The sequence below is a fragment of the Podarcis cretensis genome, assembly GCF_951804945.1.
Source record: "Podarcis cretensis genome assembly, chromosome: 6".
NCBI lineage: Eukaryota > Metazoa > Chordata > Lepidosauria > Squamata > Lacertidae > Podarcis > Podarcis cretensis.
In genome coordinates this window covers 34,541,066-34,560,800 of record NC_137175.1, presented here as the reverse complement: position 1 = coordinate 34,560,800, position 19,735 = coordinate 34,541,066, and the positions used below count along the sequence as shown (strand labels likewise).

Below are 19,735 nucleotides of genomic sequence, written 5' to 3'. Positions count from 1 at the left end.
TTGAGAAAAATGGATCTATGCCTGCTCTTGGGGAAAAGTGGCTGATTTTGCTGCTGGTCGCATCAGGTTTGAAAGGATATGACATGTGAACAAGATCCGTGTTTTGTTGCACATAGCCAACTGTTATGTTTTGCCAAGCAAACACTTCCTTAATATTAGAAAGCTCTAGAAATGACTTTCAGCCTTGCATGTGGGCTGAAAAGAAAGTGTTGTACCCAGTTGGGGGAAGTGACTGATATAATGGTGATATCCCTCTTCTTGGCTTGGATTTTTGTGTGATCCCACAGAGGTAGGCGTAAATCCCGTGCAATCTTGAGTAAACTGGAAATCATTCCATTCTATTTCAGGGAAGCGATCCCTGGGCTATGTATTGCCTTCTGCTCAGCTATTGGCGTGGAACATACTCTGTTCTGTGGACTTAGCAGTTGTGCTGAATTGCTTTATGGTTGAGATCCCTCAGAAGGTCAGAATCATATGGGAACATCATCTGGAAAATATTCCCACCCCCAAATATTGTTCTGATCATTGTTCTCCTCACTGTGACTCTGCTAGTCTCAGCAACAGGCTGAGCACAAGGACTTCATGCCATGGGCTCTGCTGCTAGCTGCTCTCCATTACTGGCTTTAATACTTGGCAAGCCCACACCTCACATTCTGTGACATTGAAGCTGGGATTAGAGCTCACCATGTCCTCACTGTTTGGTGTGAATTCTTTGCTGCCATATCTAGTGTATTTTCTTCTGCCCCCCCCCCCCCCCGCCTCTGTCAGAAATTGTGTGTGATGAGCGTTCCAAGTGATTTCTATAGTCACATGGAAGCACTTTATAAAAACAAGCAGAGAATATCTTTTTTAAAAAGCTATCAGAATCTAATAGATTCTAGTTATTTTACAGGTGCAATTCAAAGTTCTGGTTTTGACCACTAAAGCCCTTTAGGGCTTTGTGGCTGGGATACTTGAAGGACGTTTTCTTGCCCATATACTAAGATTTTCAGCAGAGTCTGTTTTTTAGGATGTCCCCTCCATTTTATGTGTGGTAGATGGCCTCATGGAGGTTGACCTACTCAGTGGCAGTGACCTGAGTTTGGAAAGCTCTTTTCATGGAGGCTTGCTTGGAATCTGCCTTGATGCCATTTCAGTACCAGACAAGACCCTTGCCCAGGGGTAGGCAACCTAAGGCCTGTGGGCCGGATGCGGCCCAATCACCTTCTCAATCCGGCCCACGGATGGTCCAAGTATCAGCGTGTTTTCACATGAGTAGAATGTGTCCTTTTATTTAAAATGCATCTCTGGGTTATTTGTGGGGCCTGCCTGGTGTTTTTACATGAGTAGAATGTTTGCTTTTACTTAAAATGCATCTCTGGGTTATTTGTGGGGGGTAGGAATTCATTCATCCCCCCAAAAAAATATAGTCCCGCCCACCACATCGTCTGAGGGATGGTGGACTGGCCCATGGCTGAAAAAGGTTGCTGACCCCTGCCCTGGCCCCTCTCCAGCTTTTAAATCCTGTGTACCTTACTTTTATGGTGTGGATTTAAAGAGATCATTATTTTGTACTCTGTGGAATACTAGATAGGGGGTGCCCTTTTCAATTTAGTAAGAAATTCTCAGTTTTTCTTGCATCTTCATTTTCTGTTATATAACTGGAATCAGCTGCTGTTGAAGACAAGCTGTGTCTATTTCCGAATCTCAGTTATTAGATTTATCAATCTTCCATTATTATCTCCTGGTTGATTTATGTTTACTAGTTGAGTTAGGAATTTTTAAACGTTTTGAAGTTTGCCTGCATTGGATTGAATCTTGGTGTTTTAGAGGTCATTCCTTGATCTCAAATTGAGGTGTACTGCCCAGTTGTAATATTTAATTTCAAACATTCACTTTGGCTGCAATACTAGACCCAATTACTGGATAATAAATCCCATTATGACCTTAATGGGATTAACTTCTGAATCAACATGCCTAGGATTGTGTTGTTAATAGCTGTAGGGTGACAACGTCTAGATTTGTAAGATAGAAATTGGGCTCTTTTGCACCACAGTTTGCCCTATATTTTCTGCTCTTGTGAATTCTTTTACCTGCACTTAAGTCACCCTGCCTTGCCCCTATACCTTATTTGTAAGTGGCAGCTGTACCAGGGTTGGGACACTGGCTCTGTGGCACTGCCTCAATGTGCTAGCCACCCCTTCATGTTGCTGACACAAGGAAGTAGATAGGAGCTGTATTTTTGGAATTCTGAAGAAAGTAGTTCCTCAATTGCTGGGGATCCACTGCTGTAAAAAGATAGCTGCTATTGGTTGATATGAGGCAGCCATGGTACTGTCTCCTGTTATTTTCTCCCTTCAAAAGTGGTGGAAAGACACTGCATGCCAGCCAATGAAGCCTGCTTTCTGGTATGTTTACTGACAGAAAGGAACACCCTCCTTTCTTCAGAATTCCAAAAATACAGCTCCTATCTACTTCCTTGTGTCAGCAACATGAAGGGGTGGCTAGCACATTGAGGCAGTGCCACAGAGCCAGTGTCCCAACCCTGGTACAGCTGCCACTTACAAATAAGGTATAGGGGCAAGGCAGCAGTAGTTCCTCAATTGCTCTGGTACCCACTATCAAAAGATATGGGAATCTGTGGCTAGTGATTGGTGCCACACCAACTGCTGATGGAAACAATCCCCTTTTCTTCCTTAGTATTCTAAAGATATTTTTTAGAAGGTTGATATGGACTCAGCTATTGTTTAAATGAAAATGTTTGTTACTTACATGGATGTCATAGTTCTGTTTAGTGGTACAATGTGACATCTTGGGCATGGTAACTTTTTCCACTTGTAAAGGATTTAAGATTCAGAAAACTTAAATTAAAAAACAATCAACGTTTACAAATTTGCTTCCTAAGGACAGTAAATAAAAATATGCAGTGGTCCAATTACAGTTAACCTCCACGTTTTACCAGGATTTGTCATCAAAATTAGTGAAATCTTTGACTGAAGAATGATCACCTGCTGTTAATCTTCTGTGTGTCAGTGGCCTTTCAGGTCCTCACTGAACTTGGCTCTTGGATATTCTGAAGTACTGAATTGATCTGACACAGCAACTGCTCACCATCCATTTCCGGACTATATGAAAAACAGGCTTCTATTTTTAACTTGTTCACTTTAGGCTTCTAAGCTACTGTTGTTTCTTTGCAGTGTCTTGACTTTAATTTGATCTACAAAGGTCTCACGAGTATCTTACCAGCCCTGTTTGCATGCAACAGTGAGCCATGTTTAGAAACAAACCATGTCTTACCACAAACAAGTAGCATGATTAAGCACCGTGTGTTTCTACACTCACCTCACTCTTCCTTTTGCCTAGTCAAGAAACAAAACCCTGAAGCAGCTGGCTTAGCATTGTGTTACTTTATGTGTTTTGTTTAGAGAGAAACCATGAGCACTGATTTGCACAAAAAGCCAAGCCAGCCACTCCAGTGTTTGTATTACTAGCTAAGCAAAAGGAGCAGTGAAGCTGTGCAATTGAGTAGCATGTGCTGCCATATTGAATCTTCAACTTGAATGTGTTTAGGATTGGAGTACAAGTTATTTGAAGCAGCAGATGCTCTAGTTTCTTAGAAGAAAGAGTCTGCTCAGAATCTTACTTGTGCCACCGTATGCCAGGGATAGGGCATCTCTAACCCCCCAGATGTTTGGCTCCCAATTCCCATTCATTGTAGCCAGCATGGCCAGTGGGCTGGGATTATGGGAGGGGCAGTACAACAACACTTGAAGGGCACCAGATTAGAGAAGGCTACTGTAATGTCAGCATAACACTTTCTTTTTTTGTGTGATGTGGCATTGATGTGTGTCTTGGGGTTTTCCCTCCAAACCTTTTGTGCTGGGAGGAAAAAAAATCAATCTGAATGGCTGCTGTCTGCTCTTAATTGTGTTATTGAGCAGAAGACAGAAATGTGAAAGCCCTGGGGATGAGGTTTGCTCCCTCTCCCTTTTGAGGTCTGCAAAAGAAAAAAATGGAAATTAGGTGTATGAGAGAAAAATAACTGCTCTCATGAAGTATTTTCTATTTCAGAATATGAAACACTTCTCAATGTTTCACACTCCTGCAAATATTTGACACAATTTAATAACTTAACGAATGACTTCATTACTATGACATTTTACTGAATTACTAAAAAGAAAAAGAAAAAGCATACTTAGGATTGTGTGTTGGCACTGTACTTTCCAATGCTGCAGAATACAGAACACCTTCGAGTATTTGGTTCAGGAGTGCAGTCTGGGTGTCTGCCAAAGATGTTGCTGATGCTGGCAAAGCCATTATACAGCATAGTCTTTGCTTTCTACTCACTTTGGATTCCTGTTCTACATTAAGGAAAAAAGCTAAGGACACTTGTGTGAGGTCAACATGGCCTCTTGATCCCTGCCCATCATGGTCAGTGAAATCGAGTAAGAGGGGATTGATTGATTGAATGAGTGCAGGGGGTGGTTAACTACATGAGGAAGTTATGCCAACCACCTTGAAAGTAGTGGTAGTGTCACCTCTTCTGAAGGTCAGGTAGTGGTAGTGTCACCTTCCTAGACCAAGAAAAATACCACCTAGTCTTTAATATTCTCTTTCTGGGTAATGTGATTGAGAGGGTGGTGGACAGTCTTTTTGCAGGTATGCCTGGAGGAAGCAGATTGTCTAGACACATTTCAACACTTCATTCTGGCTTCAGGCCTAGAAACAGCCTTGGTCATCCTGATTAATTAATTGGGCGAGAGGGTGAATGTAGCCATGTTGGTTCTCCTTGGATCGCCTAGCAGATTTCAACACCATTGACCACAGTGTCCTTGTGGAAGAACTTTGAGGACTGGAAACACTGTACTACAGCAGTTTCTCTGCTGCCTCTAGGCACAGAAAGTAATAATAATAATAATAATAATAATAATAATGATAATTTTTTATTTATACCCCGCCCTCCCCAGCCAAGGCCGGGCTCAGAGCGGCTTACAAGCAATAATAAAAACAAGATGAATGATTACAAACTTAAAAACAAAAATAAAATACAACATTAAAATAATAGAACATTAAAATATTAAAATGTAACCTCATCGCAGGAGGAGAAGGGAAAGGAAAAAAAAAAAGAGAGAGAGAGGGAGGGAGGGAATCAAACTGGCTCCAAGCCAAAGGCCAGGCAGAACAACTCTGTCTTACAGGCCCTGCGGAAAGAAATCAGATCCTGCAGGGCCCTGGTCTCATGAGGCAGAGCGTTCCACCAGGCCGGAGCCAGAGTTGAAAAGGCCCTGGCTCTGGTTGAAGCCAATCTAACTTCCTTAGGGCCCGGGACCACTAGGGTGTTGTTATTTATGGACCTTGAGGCTCTCCGTGGGGCATACCAGGAGAGGCGGTCCCGTAGGTATGAGGGTCCTAGGCCGTGAAGGGCTTTAAAGGTCAGTGACTGTTGCTGTGTTGCTCAGGGGCTATCTACTGTGCTATTTAGCATCTATATGAAACGTGAGCCATCATCTTGGAATTTGGAGCATGGTACCATCGTTAGGTACCTGTCCATAGCTTACCCAGTTAGGTTGTCTTGTCAATCTTGTTCTGTAAATAGGGAGAGCAGGAGGGATTATACACAACGAGCTTCCTGTCATTCCTTATTTATTACATTGATTCAATTCAGATGTCATGTTCTTAGTCATATGAGCCGGGGTGGAGGACCTTCGTGGCCTGGTAGGCTGGAACTTTTTCTCCCATGCCTACGGGCCAACATTGACAAGTGGGTGGAATCGCCCGCCTACCAGTTATCTGCTATCATAATGATGTCAGGTGATGGACAGGTGGTTGGTCCTCTCCCATTTGTCACAGTGGGAGTGTTGCTGCCCATCCAGGATTGAACTTGACACACGTCAGCTTAAGTGAAACTTTGGGCTCACATGCTTTACCATTCTCTCTCCTGCAAGTGTGGAACAGTACTTTTGCAACATTTACTTCTGCTTTCTGAGAATCCTGTCTTGTTATGTATGAACCAGAGGTTGTGATTTAAAACACTGATCAGTTTCAAAACAAGCCGTGTTTAAGTTATGTGAGACAGAGCTGGCTTGTTTAGTTAGAGTTTATTTTAAACCACAATGACTGGGTTGTAATAAGTCAAGATTGTCTGAAAGCAAAGCTAAACACTGCACAGATCCTTCTCCCAGGTGCATGGGAGAGGGGAGAGGTCAAGGCTACATCCAGCCTTGCTTGGGCTCCTACCAGTTTGTGAACATAGTATGAATCATGGTTTTGTGTGAATATGAAAACCAGTTCACTGCCTTTGTGCTAACTTATATTTCTTTTGGCATTGTGCATAATTTGATTCTTGTTAAAATATAAGCATTAGCCTATTGTTGGTTGCGAAGGGTAGCTTCCACACATGAGAGGTGATAGGTGCAGTGAGTTGGAGTGAGTCAGCAGAGAGTGACAAAATAACCTATGTGGACTGCACTGTCACTCTTATTTGAATGTCAGTTCTAAAGTTCACTAATGACACAGCTTTAAAATTGTTTCATTGCTCTTTTAAGGAGATATACAAGAGTAGAAATTCAGTTTAAGAATGTTCAGGTCAAGCAGCACTTAATGTAATATGGAAGACATTAAGTAGCCCATTAGAAATTGCCCAGTGGCCCACTACTGGCCTACTGTCTACCTGCTCCTTCAAATAGAAGAAAAATAACTGCATATATTTGCTTATAGGGTTGACAAAAAATGTCTAGCTCTTAGCTGCTATCTCTGGACATATTACATATATTTTTATTTTATATGCTGTCCTGATATATGAATACTCTCAGGGCACCTTATACAATAAAGCCAATAAAAATATTAAGGCAACAATAAAAAGCTTAACAGGCAAACAGAACAATGCCTGGTATATGCTTCTGGAGTGGGTTAGGCTGCTGGAAGACTACTGGTAGTGGTATTTCCTCCGGCAGTATTCTTATTCTTATTACTGTTATCTATTTTTGCCATAGGCAACTCAAAATGACTTTTAAAAAGCACTGCTGAAATGAAATGGATGAGTGAAAGTTGGGTTGGCCAAAGATCCACTGGATCCTAAGTGACATTCCAGCAGAGAAGTCAAATAGAGGCCTTTCTTCTTCCCCCACTTTCTCCCTGGGTTGCAGGGTTGCACCCTAGTCAGAAGTTAGGATTGTTCCTAACATAGTAAATAAAGCTAGTGGCAGTAAAAATCAGTACAATTTAAATATATTTATTCATGGGCTATTCCCTCATTTTCTGTTAGCTTTACAGCTTTGCTTCCCAGCCACATGTGATCACCATGCACATGTACTCCATTCCCCAAGTTTCCCTTGCAGCTTGTTTTTGCCGCCGCCACCACCAAATCTTCAACTGAACACCTGTTGTTGAGCCTAGAAATAAAATGTTTCGGGTTCTGCAGTGTTCTTCTCATTCTATTGCAACTATCGCAGCATGCTGCTAATAACTCTAAGGCTCACTGTCAGTTGGGAAGAATGTTATGTTGTGGCATTGGCATGGCTCAGCGGCAGAGCTAGAAGATTAAAGGATACAGAAGTGGCAAATAGAAATGATTTCACAGTACACGTTTGGGAAAATATTTAATGAGGAGCTCACTGCAGAAATAAAGCAGTCATTTAAGCTGCTTATAAGATATTAGATGGTCAAGATTATATTTTTCCTTCCTCGCAATCAATATAAAATGTTCCTTGAGGGCCTTATCAAACACTGTAGCTCCACTGGTGCAAGAGACTTATTTAGAGCATGTATACCCTGCTCTTCTGCCAAAAGCCTTCCCAGAGTGGCTTACATACAGTCAGTTAAAACAAGACTTTCATGCATGCAACAGAACTTCCTCTTCCTTTATCCTTCAGCCTCCTGTGTGCTTGTAAAATTAGCTTTGGGGAGTTAGTGGACACTGTAGAGCACATTTTGGGAGCACGCGGTGGAGAGGTTTGGATACAACCCTTTGTGTTGGCATGTGGAAGTGCTGTTAAATTGGCATCTGCTAAATGGACTCTTCGAAAGCACCTCCGGGTGCAAGTAGATTAATAGGGACCGCTTACCAGCAGGAAGGTAAACGGCGTTTCCGTGTGCGGCTCTGGCTCTGGCTCTGGCTCTGGCCAGAGCAGCGATGTCACGCTGGCCACGTGACCCGGAAGTGTCTCCGGACAGCGCTGGCCCCTGGCCTCTTAAGTGTGATGGGCGCACAACCCCAGAGTCTGTCAAGACTGGCCCGTACGGGCAGGGGTACCTTTACCTTTAAATGGACTCTCTAAAATATTTCTGCCATCTCTAAGACTAATATAAGTTTTGCCTCATTTATCTTGTCAGGTACTTTGTGTTTGAAAATGATACCATTTTTCTTACTTATGGAACTGTTCACCCTCATGGGCTTCTGAATATGTTTGTTTGCTTTCAGTTATACATGAAGTTCATAGACATTTCTGTCATAGGATTTTTGAGTAAGTTACAGGAAGATGACATTCAGTTTTACATTCATCAATATATACCAGAAGCATAAAGCCAATGAATGGACTGAAAATACGTAGTCACTGAGATTAGGTGGCCTGGCTTCCAATGATAGGGCACTCTCTAGAGCACATGGAGTGCTCAGAATGCAACAGAAATGTGTTACATCATCTAAGGGCTAATGAGCACACAGCTCATCACTTGGCAAAAAAAGTTAATTTTTTTAAAATGGAGGTGGGTGTCCAGGAAAAAAGATGGTGGCAATCCTGCCCACCATTGCACCCAATGTCTTTTGACTACACAGGATTTTGTTTTCAGGTGCAATCTCTGAAACATAACTCCTGTAATTTGAGGGCTTACTGTACAGTGGTACCTTGGGTTACATATGCTTCAGGTTACATACGCTTTAGGCTACAGACTCCGCTAACCCAGAAATATTACCTTGGGTTAAGAACCTTGCTTCAGAATGAGAACAGAAATTGTGCAGTAGCGGCGCAGCGGCAGCAGGAGGCTCCATTAGCCAAAGTGGTGCTTCAGGTTAAGAACAGTTTCAGGTTAAGAACAGACCTCCAGAACGAATTAAGATCTTAACCCGAGGTATCACTGTATTGCAGTCTGGGACACAGTTTGGAGGAGGCAGCAACCTGACCACCCCCACCCCCCATCTCAGGTGCTGAGCTCATTGAGGCATGCTACACCCTATTGGTGTCTCCATTGCTTTTGCTCATAGGTTTAATGAAACAAGCTCCAAAGTAGCTGGCATTAAAATAGCTATATTTCAGAAAACAAAATTGTACCACATATTTTTATCTTACTAAAATAAGTTTGGAGAGGGTCCAAGCCTTGGACCAGATTTCAAGTTTCTGAGAAAATCCTAGGTTTCATTTTATATGTGCTGTATGATTTGGGTGAAGTTTGAACATGCAAATGCAAACATATAGAAAGAATTTCCCACAATAGTCCTCCCTGTACTCATACAGCTGAAAATAATTGTAAGCGCAAGGTAAATGTTTTGTTGGGCACAGTGCCATTAAATTCTTGACTGATTTTATTTTAACAATAGCATTTTAATCCAGTGTTACAAGGTTTGCGATATATCCATAAGCCATCTGTATGTCAATGAGGTATGTGATTACCATTTTAAGGGGAGAGTGAACTTCAATTTGAGTGGTGTAATAAATGACCTGTCATTGGCAGAGGGAGGTAATATGAAGGATGACTAGTAGGAAGCATTTTGAAAGAATGGGTGTGAGATGGCTAAGACTATTGTGTCAATAGTGATATAACCATTGACTGTGTACTGACGTTCAGCAGGGGTGCCTGGGAAATGTTTGAGGCAAGTTCTGACTGTCTCCTGAAAAAACACTGAGAGCTGCCTAGACTGAAAAAATATTTGACAACTGTATTCCTTTCTGTTGTTGTTCGGAGATTTACCTGACTACTTTCTGGCAGTGCTACTTCTGATGAATGTTCTGAGTGGTGAGCTCTGTGGGGCATGAAGGCAAGGGCATACCTTCCAATGCTGACAATTGCTAGTGGTGACAGTTGCAAGGCTATTTTGGGAGTTTTATTCCTTCGTTCTTTGAACTCATGTGTCTGCTCCCAGACACTGTTAACCCTGACACTGTTCAGCTGTCGGGAGGCTTGCTTTATGTGAAAGATGCTTGCCCATTCACCATTCAAATTAAAATAAAGATGTTGCTTCTTTGAGTGAAACAGAAATAATCACAAGCCCCATTCTATCACACTTTCAGTGGCTTTATTATGGGGTGTGTGTGTGTGTGTGTGTGTGTGAGAGAGAGAGAGAGAGAGAGAGAGAGAGAGAATTAAATCCAGATGAGTGGGTCCAGTTGTATGGATGTTCCCAACTTAAATCAGAAATTAGATTTTTGCAGATATAGACATTTAGAGAGTCAAAGCATTGCACTTGGACCATGGGGTCTGAATCTGCATCTAGGCCATGAAGTTCACGGGGTGACCCTGGGTCAGTGTCAAACTCTACCCTAATTCAAGGAATTGAGATGTATGGATAAAATGGGGTAACTCCTCCCATTTTATCCTGAGAGAGTGTGGGATATGAATGTAAAGAAGAAATAGAACCCAATGACACTGCTTCCCAAACCACCTGGATTGTATTTATTGCATAGATTAAGTTATATAGTCTTTAGGTTGGATGTCTTTAGGTTGGACACCAGGGCTGGCCCAGCCATGAGGCAAGGTGAATCGACCACCTCAGGCAGCAGGATCCACAGGGGCAGGTGGAAGTGACTTTCCTGCCCCTAAAAAACCCTCCCTGAGGTTTGGATGATTCTGCTGAATGGGGTTGTCTGTTGTGTGGGTGTGTGCTGAAGATGAAGTAGAACTCCAAAACTGGGCCAAGGAATCTTCAGTGAGCAGCTGCTTATCTGGATCCAATTCTTATAATTAAAATGTACAAGGTTTGATAATCAAATGAAACATTTATTAAACAATTTTAGTGTAGTTGTTTGTCAGCAATAGTGTGGTAGCCATTTGTGGTCGCTTTGGTCAGGATGCAAAAGGTAGAAGGAATAGAGTTGTCTCCATAATTTTGACCTGATGCTAAAGAGACAGTCCATTGTTGTTCTGTACATATTAATATTTAAACTGAAATGCCTTTTCTCTCCAACAGTGCAAGCTGATGCGTTGGAGACTTCAAATAATTGCCAACTATGTGGCCAGTTCTCTTTTTGTTCACACATCTTCACTGAAGCATGGTGATGAAAGGGCAAATGTAGCAAGTTCTAATTCAGAGGGCTTTTAAGCATCTTACCCACAGAGGTTATGAAGTGCTAATTTAGTGATCCATAAAGAATTAACCAAAGTAGTTTCCAAACATCTGTGTTGTAGCTAAGTGGTATGAGTAGTTGATTTTTCCATTTCTTCTGAATACCTTTGCATCTCACTATTTTAAATGTGGAAAAACAGTAGCCAATGTTTTCTAAAATTAATAACACTTTTATGCCCAAGATTCCAGGAAAGTTTAGTGTCCTCTCTTCATGTATAGTGTACATCAATCCCTGAAGTGCTCAAACATGACCATTAACAATAAATACCTCTAAAGCATAGGACTAGTTTTGTTTAATGTTTTGAATCTACTATATCCACAAATCAAGTTATTGTATTGTATATTCATTACAGGGACAGGTGGGGACTTAATTTTGTTTGTCTTCACTCCAGTTTCCATTCCTTAGTAATCAAGTGGGATATTGACTACTTATGACCAAGGCAGTAAGCGATCCAAAGGAATCTAGGCTTTTATTTTCTTGGATCTCATAAGCTTTCTTAGAACCCACTTAATCCAGTAATTTGTGGGGAGGGGGGACATTTGCAGTTCCTTTGGCTGATGACCAATCTGAGCGGCTATAGTTAGCCACAGATGTTTTGTAGTGTGGACGGAAGACACTGGATTGGATAAAAAGAATTGGGTAGAATTACTTCACTAATTAGCAGTGTTCTACAGACTCGTGTGTATACTAGCAACAAAATCTCTGCAGAATTGTGACATGGTGTATGATCCAGTTTGCAGCACATATGTGATGCATTGAGACATGGGAATTTGTTTATTTAATTCAAGATATTTGTTACTCACCCATCATTGTACACATATAATCCCATTGCTAGAAGCAGTTGTGGTGGGGAGATGAAGGGGGCAAAAGTTTTTAGATATGTTCCTGTTGCAAAGCAAGCCCTAGCAGCTAAAGTGAATGAAGGTATTCATTGGAAAGGTCTGCAGTGAGGGAATTCCATGTGCCCCAACCATAGTGGTTCTTTTGCAGTCTAGTAACTTATTATGCCTTGGCTGTTAGTGTTCGCTTTGTAAATGCATGATCTGGCAACCTACGGTAAATGAAAGGCTTGTAAATGCATGAGGCATTTTTGGATTACAGTTCACTTTTCTTGTGTAACAAGCTTCCACTTTCCTTTCTTGATAGGGTATGTTTGGGTCCAACCCACTGTCTTTCTTTCTTTCTTTCTTTCTTTCTTTCTTTCTTTCAATCAATCCATAATCTCATAGTGGTTTTGTAGCTAGCTAAAGGAAGTAGTGGTGGGCTGCTTGGTCCTGAATTCTTAGTCCTGCTAACTGCTGTTATCTTTATATGATATAAACTTACCTTCTCCTTTTCTTCAGAACCCAAGTGAACCTCCAGGTGCATTCTCGATTTGGATCCAAACCATTGAAAACTGCCTGTTTTCAGTATTTGATCAAGAGATACCTGAAGGAAGGAAATACACATTGCTTATTCACTGCCCTTCCCCTTGAAATGATAAATATGAAACTGTACGCATGTCTTTAAATAACTTTTTTGTGCCAAAAATTAACGTGGTATCTAATTGCTACAAATCATGCTAATTTGTGAACATGAGACTCAATAAAACTTGGAAGTATCAGGCCTTCCACAGGCCCCAAACAATTAAAGTGTATAGCACTAAAAAGCAAGTTTGAGCGGGGCGATTAAAAAATGTCACAGTAGCCAGTTAGCCAGATTGTAATGATCTTGATCCAAATTTGCAGTTATCTTTGGATTAGACAATGTAAATGTCTGTCTTAGCATTGGGCTTTTAGTAATGAACACTGACAGAGCCACGCTACCCTTCCCCATTTGAAACTTTGCTATAATGAAACTATTTTGAAATGTGTTTTAGAGAGATTTGAGAGAATATCTATGAAATGAATTAATTAAGTCTTTACTTAATGACTTGCTCAGAGTGAACAAATTTTTATTGTTGTTGAAAACATTGAAATGTGGCTGGATCAGGTGTTACATAAAGTGCTTTCACCTGAATTTGGGCAATGTCCATATCTCCACACTACAGATATTTGTACCACACCCTGCTCTCTTCAGGAGGGCTCCTGAGAGGCTGCACATCTTCCAGTGAGAAAGAGTCTGCTAGCTCACTCTCTTCCCTTTCTTCTTCTTGCTGTTCACCTCCCAGTTCTTCCCAACTATTGTCCTCCAAACTGTGCCCCTCCAGATCAACACTACTCCACTGCTCCTGTGGAGTTTCAGGATCCTGGCCATCAGCAGGGGGAGGGGTAGGCTCCCACCATTCCTCATCAGAGTTGTACTCCTCAGCCTGGTCTCTGACATTTGGGGAGAGGTTGGGATGAGAAAGGCATTTGGATCTAACGCTTACTTAATTGCTTAACGCTTACTTAAATTGCTTTTTCATGGTTAAGAAAAAGCAGTTATAGCATTTTAAAAAATTCAATGAAAGTATGTTACAGCTTACACAGATTTTCTGAATAATTACCAGATATTTGTGAATTGTTAAAGTCTGATTTTCTATGTATAAAAACACCTGGGTTTTTAGGGTGAGCATATTCACAGTGCATAGGTCCATGTATTATGTTTGTTGTTGTGGACTTTCTGCTGGAGCTAAGGATTAGTAAAATTGTCACAGGGTGCTAGGATCAAGGAAGTGGCAACTTATAACTCCCCAGGATCATTTCTGGGACCATATATGTGATCATTCATTTTTATTTTATAGTCTCTGATTATTTGAGCACAATAACTTCTGAAATAAAAAAATGTGTGACTTCACCAACCAAACAACACAAGTATTTACTTTCCGTTGACTTTTATTTTCTGATCCGCTTGGTAATGAAGCATTTCTAGCCCTGGGATGAGGAGGTAGAGTGAGGTGAAATGGTTGTAATGTGAGTCACACACACCCTTCACTTCTAATATGAAGAAACCTCATGCTGAATGCCTTGGAGCTGTAGTGCAGGTTCTGAAGGCTGAATTTCTTCTTTGGGCAACTGTGTTCTTATATTGAGTTCAGAGTAAACTTAGCTTCACCAAGTAAATTTGGCTTATTGTAAAGTACACTTTTCCCTCCAGAGTGTGCATTGTTTAATTTCCTTTACGATCTTTGCCTTTTATAATTAATGTGATACCCACTCAGATTCAAAATAATGTTGATCTGGTCACCGCAAAATATTTCTCTGTGTTCACCATGGTAGAGCAAAGACAACTGATAAAAATTAAGCGATGCTTTATTTTTAATTATGAAAGGGTTGCATGGTAAGCTATTAGTACAACATTCTTTTTCCTCTTCTGTGGCTTGATATACAAGAAGGACAAGTGTCCAGTCTGCAATTGTTCTGATTTGTTTGACTGAGAATTTATCTGAATTCGTGCTTGGGATTCACTGCCTTAATTCTTGCCACATTTCATTCCATTGAGTGTGCTGACACATTCTCTTTCATTGAAGCTTTCCTGGAACAGCATGTTCCAAACCTTTCCCTGCTCCATGGAATTTCATGCCATTCCTAAAGCAAATACCGAAAGATCACTTTACGGTGGGTTCAGCCTTCAGCTCTGTGGAGGTGGGGAAGTGACGGCAAAATCTTATGGAGATGTCAGAGGGGGGCTGAAAGATAGGCAGGCTCAGTGTGGTGGAGATGCCCCTGGTATCATTTACAGTTGTTAAAATGGTAGTAGATTTCTAATTTTAACACCTTGACCTCTCTCTTTCCTTTCCTTTCCTTTCCTTTCCTCTCCCCTTCCCTCCCCTTCCCTTCTTTCCCCTAAGGCATGTATAGATGAGAACCTGGACATGGTAAAGTTTCTGATAGAATACGGAGCCAATGTAAATCAGCAAGATAACGAGGGCTGGACCCCACTTCATGCGGTTGCATCTTGTGGCTATCTGAACATAGCAGAGTGAGTGAGTTTCAGTGTGACCTGGATACTGGAAATAATAAATGACTTATCTCCTTTTCAGAGGAGTGAGTGGGGGGGGGTGTATGAATGGTTGATGTATCCTCCTGGTTATGTATCCTTCGGGATAGGCACGTGGTAAACCCAGAAGTATTTTTCCAGGTTTTGCGCACATGCATGCGCAGATGCGCTATGCCGTGCCGCACGCATGTGCAGAACAGGCACCTCTGGTTGTGAAAACCTTGGGATCCAACCGGAGCTCCGGAACGGATCCCGTCCGCAACCGGAGGTACCACTGCACTAATTCAAAATGACAGATCCAATAATGTGACTAAGCAAACTATAACCACCGTAGCTCAAAAAGGATGCATATTTCCTTTGGATATATAAACCACATGAAATGTTAGCTAGTGCCACAAAACTAATAGTTTATTAGATAATAATCTGGCTCACACTGAAGCAAGAGGAGGAATTCTGAACAAGAATGTAGGATAATTAGCGAAACTGTAGGATTATCAGGCCAGCTCTATGGATGACGATCTGTTTCTGTACAAAACGTCCATACAGTCATACCTCGGGTTGAAGTAGCTTCGGGTTGAGCATTTTCAGGTTACGCATTACTTCTGGGTTTCACCGCTTGCCCATGCACAGACACTCAAGATGATGTCACACGCATGCGTGGAAGCGGCGAATCACAGCACGCGCAAAGGCGGGTTGTGTTTGCTTCAGGATGCGAACAGGGCTTTGGAACAGATCCCGTTCGCATCCAGAGGTACCACTGTATAAGCCAGACATGCATACTGAAGGGGGAAAGTCCTTTTAAAATAAACTTAAGCAAAAACAGATCAAGAATTTTTTTTAAAAAAATTGAATTATCTGGTTGTTTCCAAAATTTGAAAGTTTTATAAAGAATTGTATCTTAATTGGTTAAGCAAATTAATAGTAATAGCTATTTGCAGGGCTGGTCTTGTGTTAAGGGAGGTCACTATCACTAGCTGCAAAAAATCTGAATTCAGTGTTTTGCTTTTTATTGGCAAAGTATAAACACAAAGCCAGATATTGAACTCGTGCTGTGAAGTCCAGTCTCAATCTGGTTCTCATTCATGTAGGTATCTGATAAGTCATGGGGCCAACGTAGCTGCTGTGAACAGTGAAGGTGAAGTCCCATCTGACCTTGCAGAGGAAGCAGCCATGAAGGATCTGCTCTTGGAACAAGTAAAGAAACAAGGTAAGGAAATTGTATGTCTTACTAACCACTCTTCAGTCTTGTGGGGTTGTAATAAGAAAAGCATATATACTTTGGTTATAAACGGGGCCTGGAATTTCACTTTAGTAAGTAAAACATTAGGAACAGTGACACCACGCAAAAGTACATTTCTAAAGTAAAGCATTTTGTTTGTTCTCTTAAGTTAGGCTGTACACAAAGGAAAATAAATATTCTGAAAACGTGTATCATCCATCCCCTCTGTATGTTGGTGGCCAAAACCAACTGCTGTTGCTTTTGTCTTGGGTTTTTGTTTGTGCTAAATGTAAAAACCCATTTTATTGTTTCTGTTGGCAATTGCCAAAGACCTCAACATCAGAGTTGTCATTTTTGCAGAATGTGTGCATTTTCGATGTGTTGATCCTTGTTTGAAACAAGCCTAAGGTATGTTTTGTATTGAGACAATGTTGCTTTCCTTTTCTTGGAGTATTTACAAAGCTTAAAGTTGTCTTACTGTCATCACCCTCCCTCCCTTCCCACACTAGTTATTTTTGGCGCTTGCAACTATACCAGCTTAGTCATTCTATACAGCTCAGTCTTTCTGTGCAGGCATTCTAAAATGCTACCCTATGAGGAGATGTGGACTTTCCTGCTTGACATGTGTAGAAGGATTGATGTGCTGCTTCAGTTTTTCTTTGTAACAGCAAGGTTAACATGGCACAAACAGCTGGTCCACAGCACAGTACCTAGGTAATTTTATTTATTTGATTTGACAGTTTGGTGATAGCCCATTTAACATTAGAGAAATGTGGGAGATTGCCTGTAGGGTGCACAGGGTGCTGCTGTGGAAAGTGCAATCCTTTCTGAATATGTTAGCATGTTCCCTTGGAAATGAAACTGTTTCAATTCTACTTCCTTCTAGCAAAGCTTAGTAACTGTTTTTATTGTTGGAGTTCACATATTAATCAAGATTTAACTTCAAAGTACTTGTGCTGTTCACAGTGGCGTAGCGTGGGGGGTGCAGGGGGGGCCGGCCGCACCGGGCGCAACATCTGGGGGTTAGGGTTAGGGGGTGCAAATCCAGGGTTAGGGGGCGCAAATTACTTGCCTTGCCCTGGGTGCTGACAACCCACGCTACGCCACTGGCTGTTCAGCTACACTGAGTGCACTTCCAGTTATGGAAAGTTACAAAGAACTTTAATTCTATGTAACTTTTTTTTCATAATCCTAAATGACTTGAAAAAAATTTGATGATGACAGATGCAATAAGAGATAAACCTAAAAAATTGGTGAAAGAAGAATGGGAATGTTTAAATAATTATTTAGGGGACAAGGGCTCAGCAAGAAAGATCTGGCTATGTTTAGAATGATACTGCATAGAGAAATGTTCCCTGATACCAAGATGAGGGATTCCTTTGGAATGCGGATAGAGATAATTGATAAGAATAATGATCTGTTGTGAGCTTGACAGAAGTGTACAATAGATGAGCTTTCCTGCTTTGGCTCATCTTCCTTTTTCTTTTTCTTTTTCTTTTTCTTTTTTTTCTATTTTTCTTTTTTCTTTTCTTTTATCTTTCCTATATTTGCTTATGTTCTGTGTCATGTACTTCGATATTTTTTGTAGTTTTAAAAGTTTTTTTTCATTACTATTAAGGAATTTTCCTTTGTAATTTTGGTTGTCTATATTTATATGTACCTGTTTAAAGCAAAATAAAAGTTAAAAAAAATTTTGATGTGCGAAAATACATGGTTGAGATTTTATTCAACTCTATTCTCAGCAGCTTTAATGTTTTTGTGGTGTTCCTTCAAGTTTTAGATAAAATGAGCCATATTAAGTGTGCAATCTTAGCTTTAAATATACTGGCCCCTTCAACCCTTTGTGCAATTAAATTAATTGGCAGTACATTAAGGACGACAAAATTATGAACTTGTTATAAAACTTGTATCCTCTCCTTTGTATTATTTTTGTTCTACTTCAGGCTTTTTACACCTGTTGTCTGTTTCTCCAGGATTAGATCTTGATCAAGCAAGAAAAGCAGAAGAGCAACAAATGCTGCAGGATGCACGGCAATGGCTAAACAGGAGAAAAATTGAAGATAGGAAGCAGCCCCGAACTGGTGCTACAGCTCTTCATGTAGCTTCAGCTAAAGGCTACTCTGAGGTGATAAGGTACTGATCTGTTTCCATTGTTAGCTGTAATAAACCATGGCCTAATGGTACTCTTGTAAAAAATGACTCTGTGAAGAGAGATTTCTATAGGTTTCTGGTACTGGAATATGAGAGTATTGGATTGGACTGGATTATGGTACTATGGTACTATTTATTCCAATAGTACTAGATGTGTTTTAATACGCAGTTATTTAATGCATCTGCCCTTTCTTCTTCTGTTTGGGATTTTCAGGGATTAAAGTTCAGTGGAAGTGGGCTTTCAACTTTTATCTTAAACCTAAGTGTAAAATTACTGCGTATTCTCTTGCTAGCTCTTACCACCAGCAGCTAAGGATGAAGTCCCAGCTGCAACATATTAGTTGTAGAGCTAGCTGTTATTTGTGAGCCCCATAACCTGAAAGAGGCTGTTGGTACACACTAAGAATTCACTGGTTGCTATGGTTTCTCCAAAGAAAATAGGAATAATAGTACTTTTTGTATGATGGGCTTTTGATTAATCTTGAGCCCTTTCAAATACCCGATTTCTCCATCCTCTGGAGCTAGGCTTCTAAGGATGGGACATATGCTGTATTTCAGTTGTTTGTTTCTTTACTTGTTCACTTGTTTGCAAATGAAGGTCCCCAGGATTTTCTGATAGTTGGCTTCGGTGGATTTCTTTCGTTATAATTCATTGTCTGCAGCTTTTATAAGATATACACAAACTAACAGCATGGCTGGGAAAGTGTAAGGTTTTGTAGGGTTTTTTACAGCTGGCTAATGGCTAGGATAGGTTTTTCAAGGATAGCTATTGCAGGTTAGGGCTGTAATTGCAACGTAGAGGCTTAGCTGCTAGATCAGTATTGTCTTGATCTGTGTAAGTATGAAATGTATTCATATTATCAACTCGAGGAAAAAGTACCAGTTAACTTGATGTTAGTTGATTGATGGATTTAAATGGTAATATTTGCCTGCTTTATGTTACTTTTCCAGGGCATATCTTCAGTTTGCTGACCCAGAACAGCAGTGTAGAAAAGCTTTATTGAACATTACATTCCTGTGCTTGCTTAAGTGTTTAGTTTCTTGGTAAGGAGAGCATTTGCTAGCCAACACTTTTCAGTTTGTGTTGGTATGCTTGCTTTTTTTGTTGAGGTAACTTCTGGTAAACATTTTTACAAATGTTAGTTCTGTCAGTTTACTTATACAGCACCAATTTTTAGCTGCAGTGTTTGGATGGTATCATGGGCCTTTG

At 40.8% G+C, this 19,735-nt stretch overlaps 1 protein-coding gene across 9 annotated transcripts in view; it reads left to right on the top strand.

Annotated features, from left to right (window-relative positions):
• The window catches only part of PPP1R12B (protein phosphatase 1 regulatory subunit 12B), a 108,897-nt gene that overhangs the window by 2,664 nt on the left and 86,498 nt on the right, over window positions 1-19,735 (top strand). For all 9 annotated transcript variants that reach the window (XM_079979000.1, XM_079978999.1, XM_079979002.1 and 6 more), the window contains exons 2-4: window positions 15,007-15,137; window positions 16,244-16,362; window positions 18,348-18,507. In XM_079979000.1, the coding sequence (XP_079835126.1) occupies window positions 15,007-15,137; window positions 16,244-16,362; window positions 18,348-18,507 (410 nt within the window). The remainder of the gene's footprint in view (window positions 1-15,006; window positions 15,138-16,243; window positions 16,363-18,347; window positions 18,508-19,735) is intronic.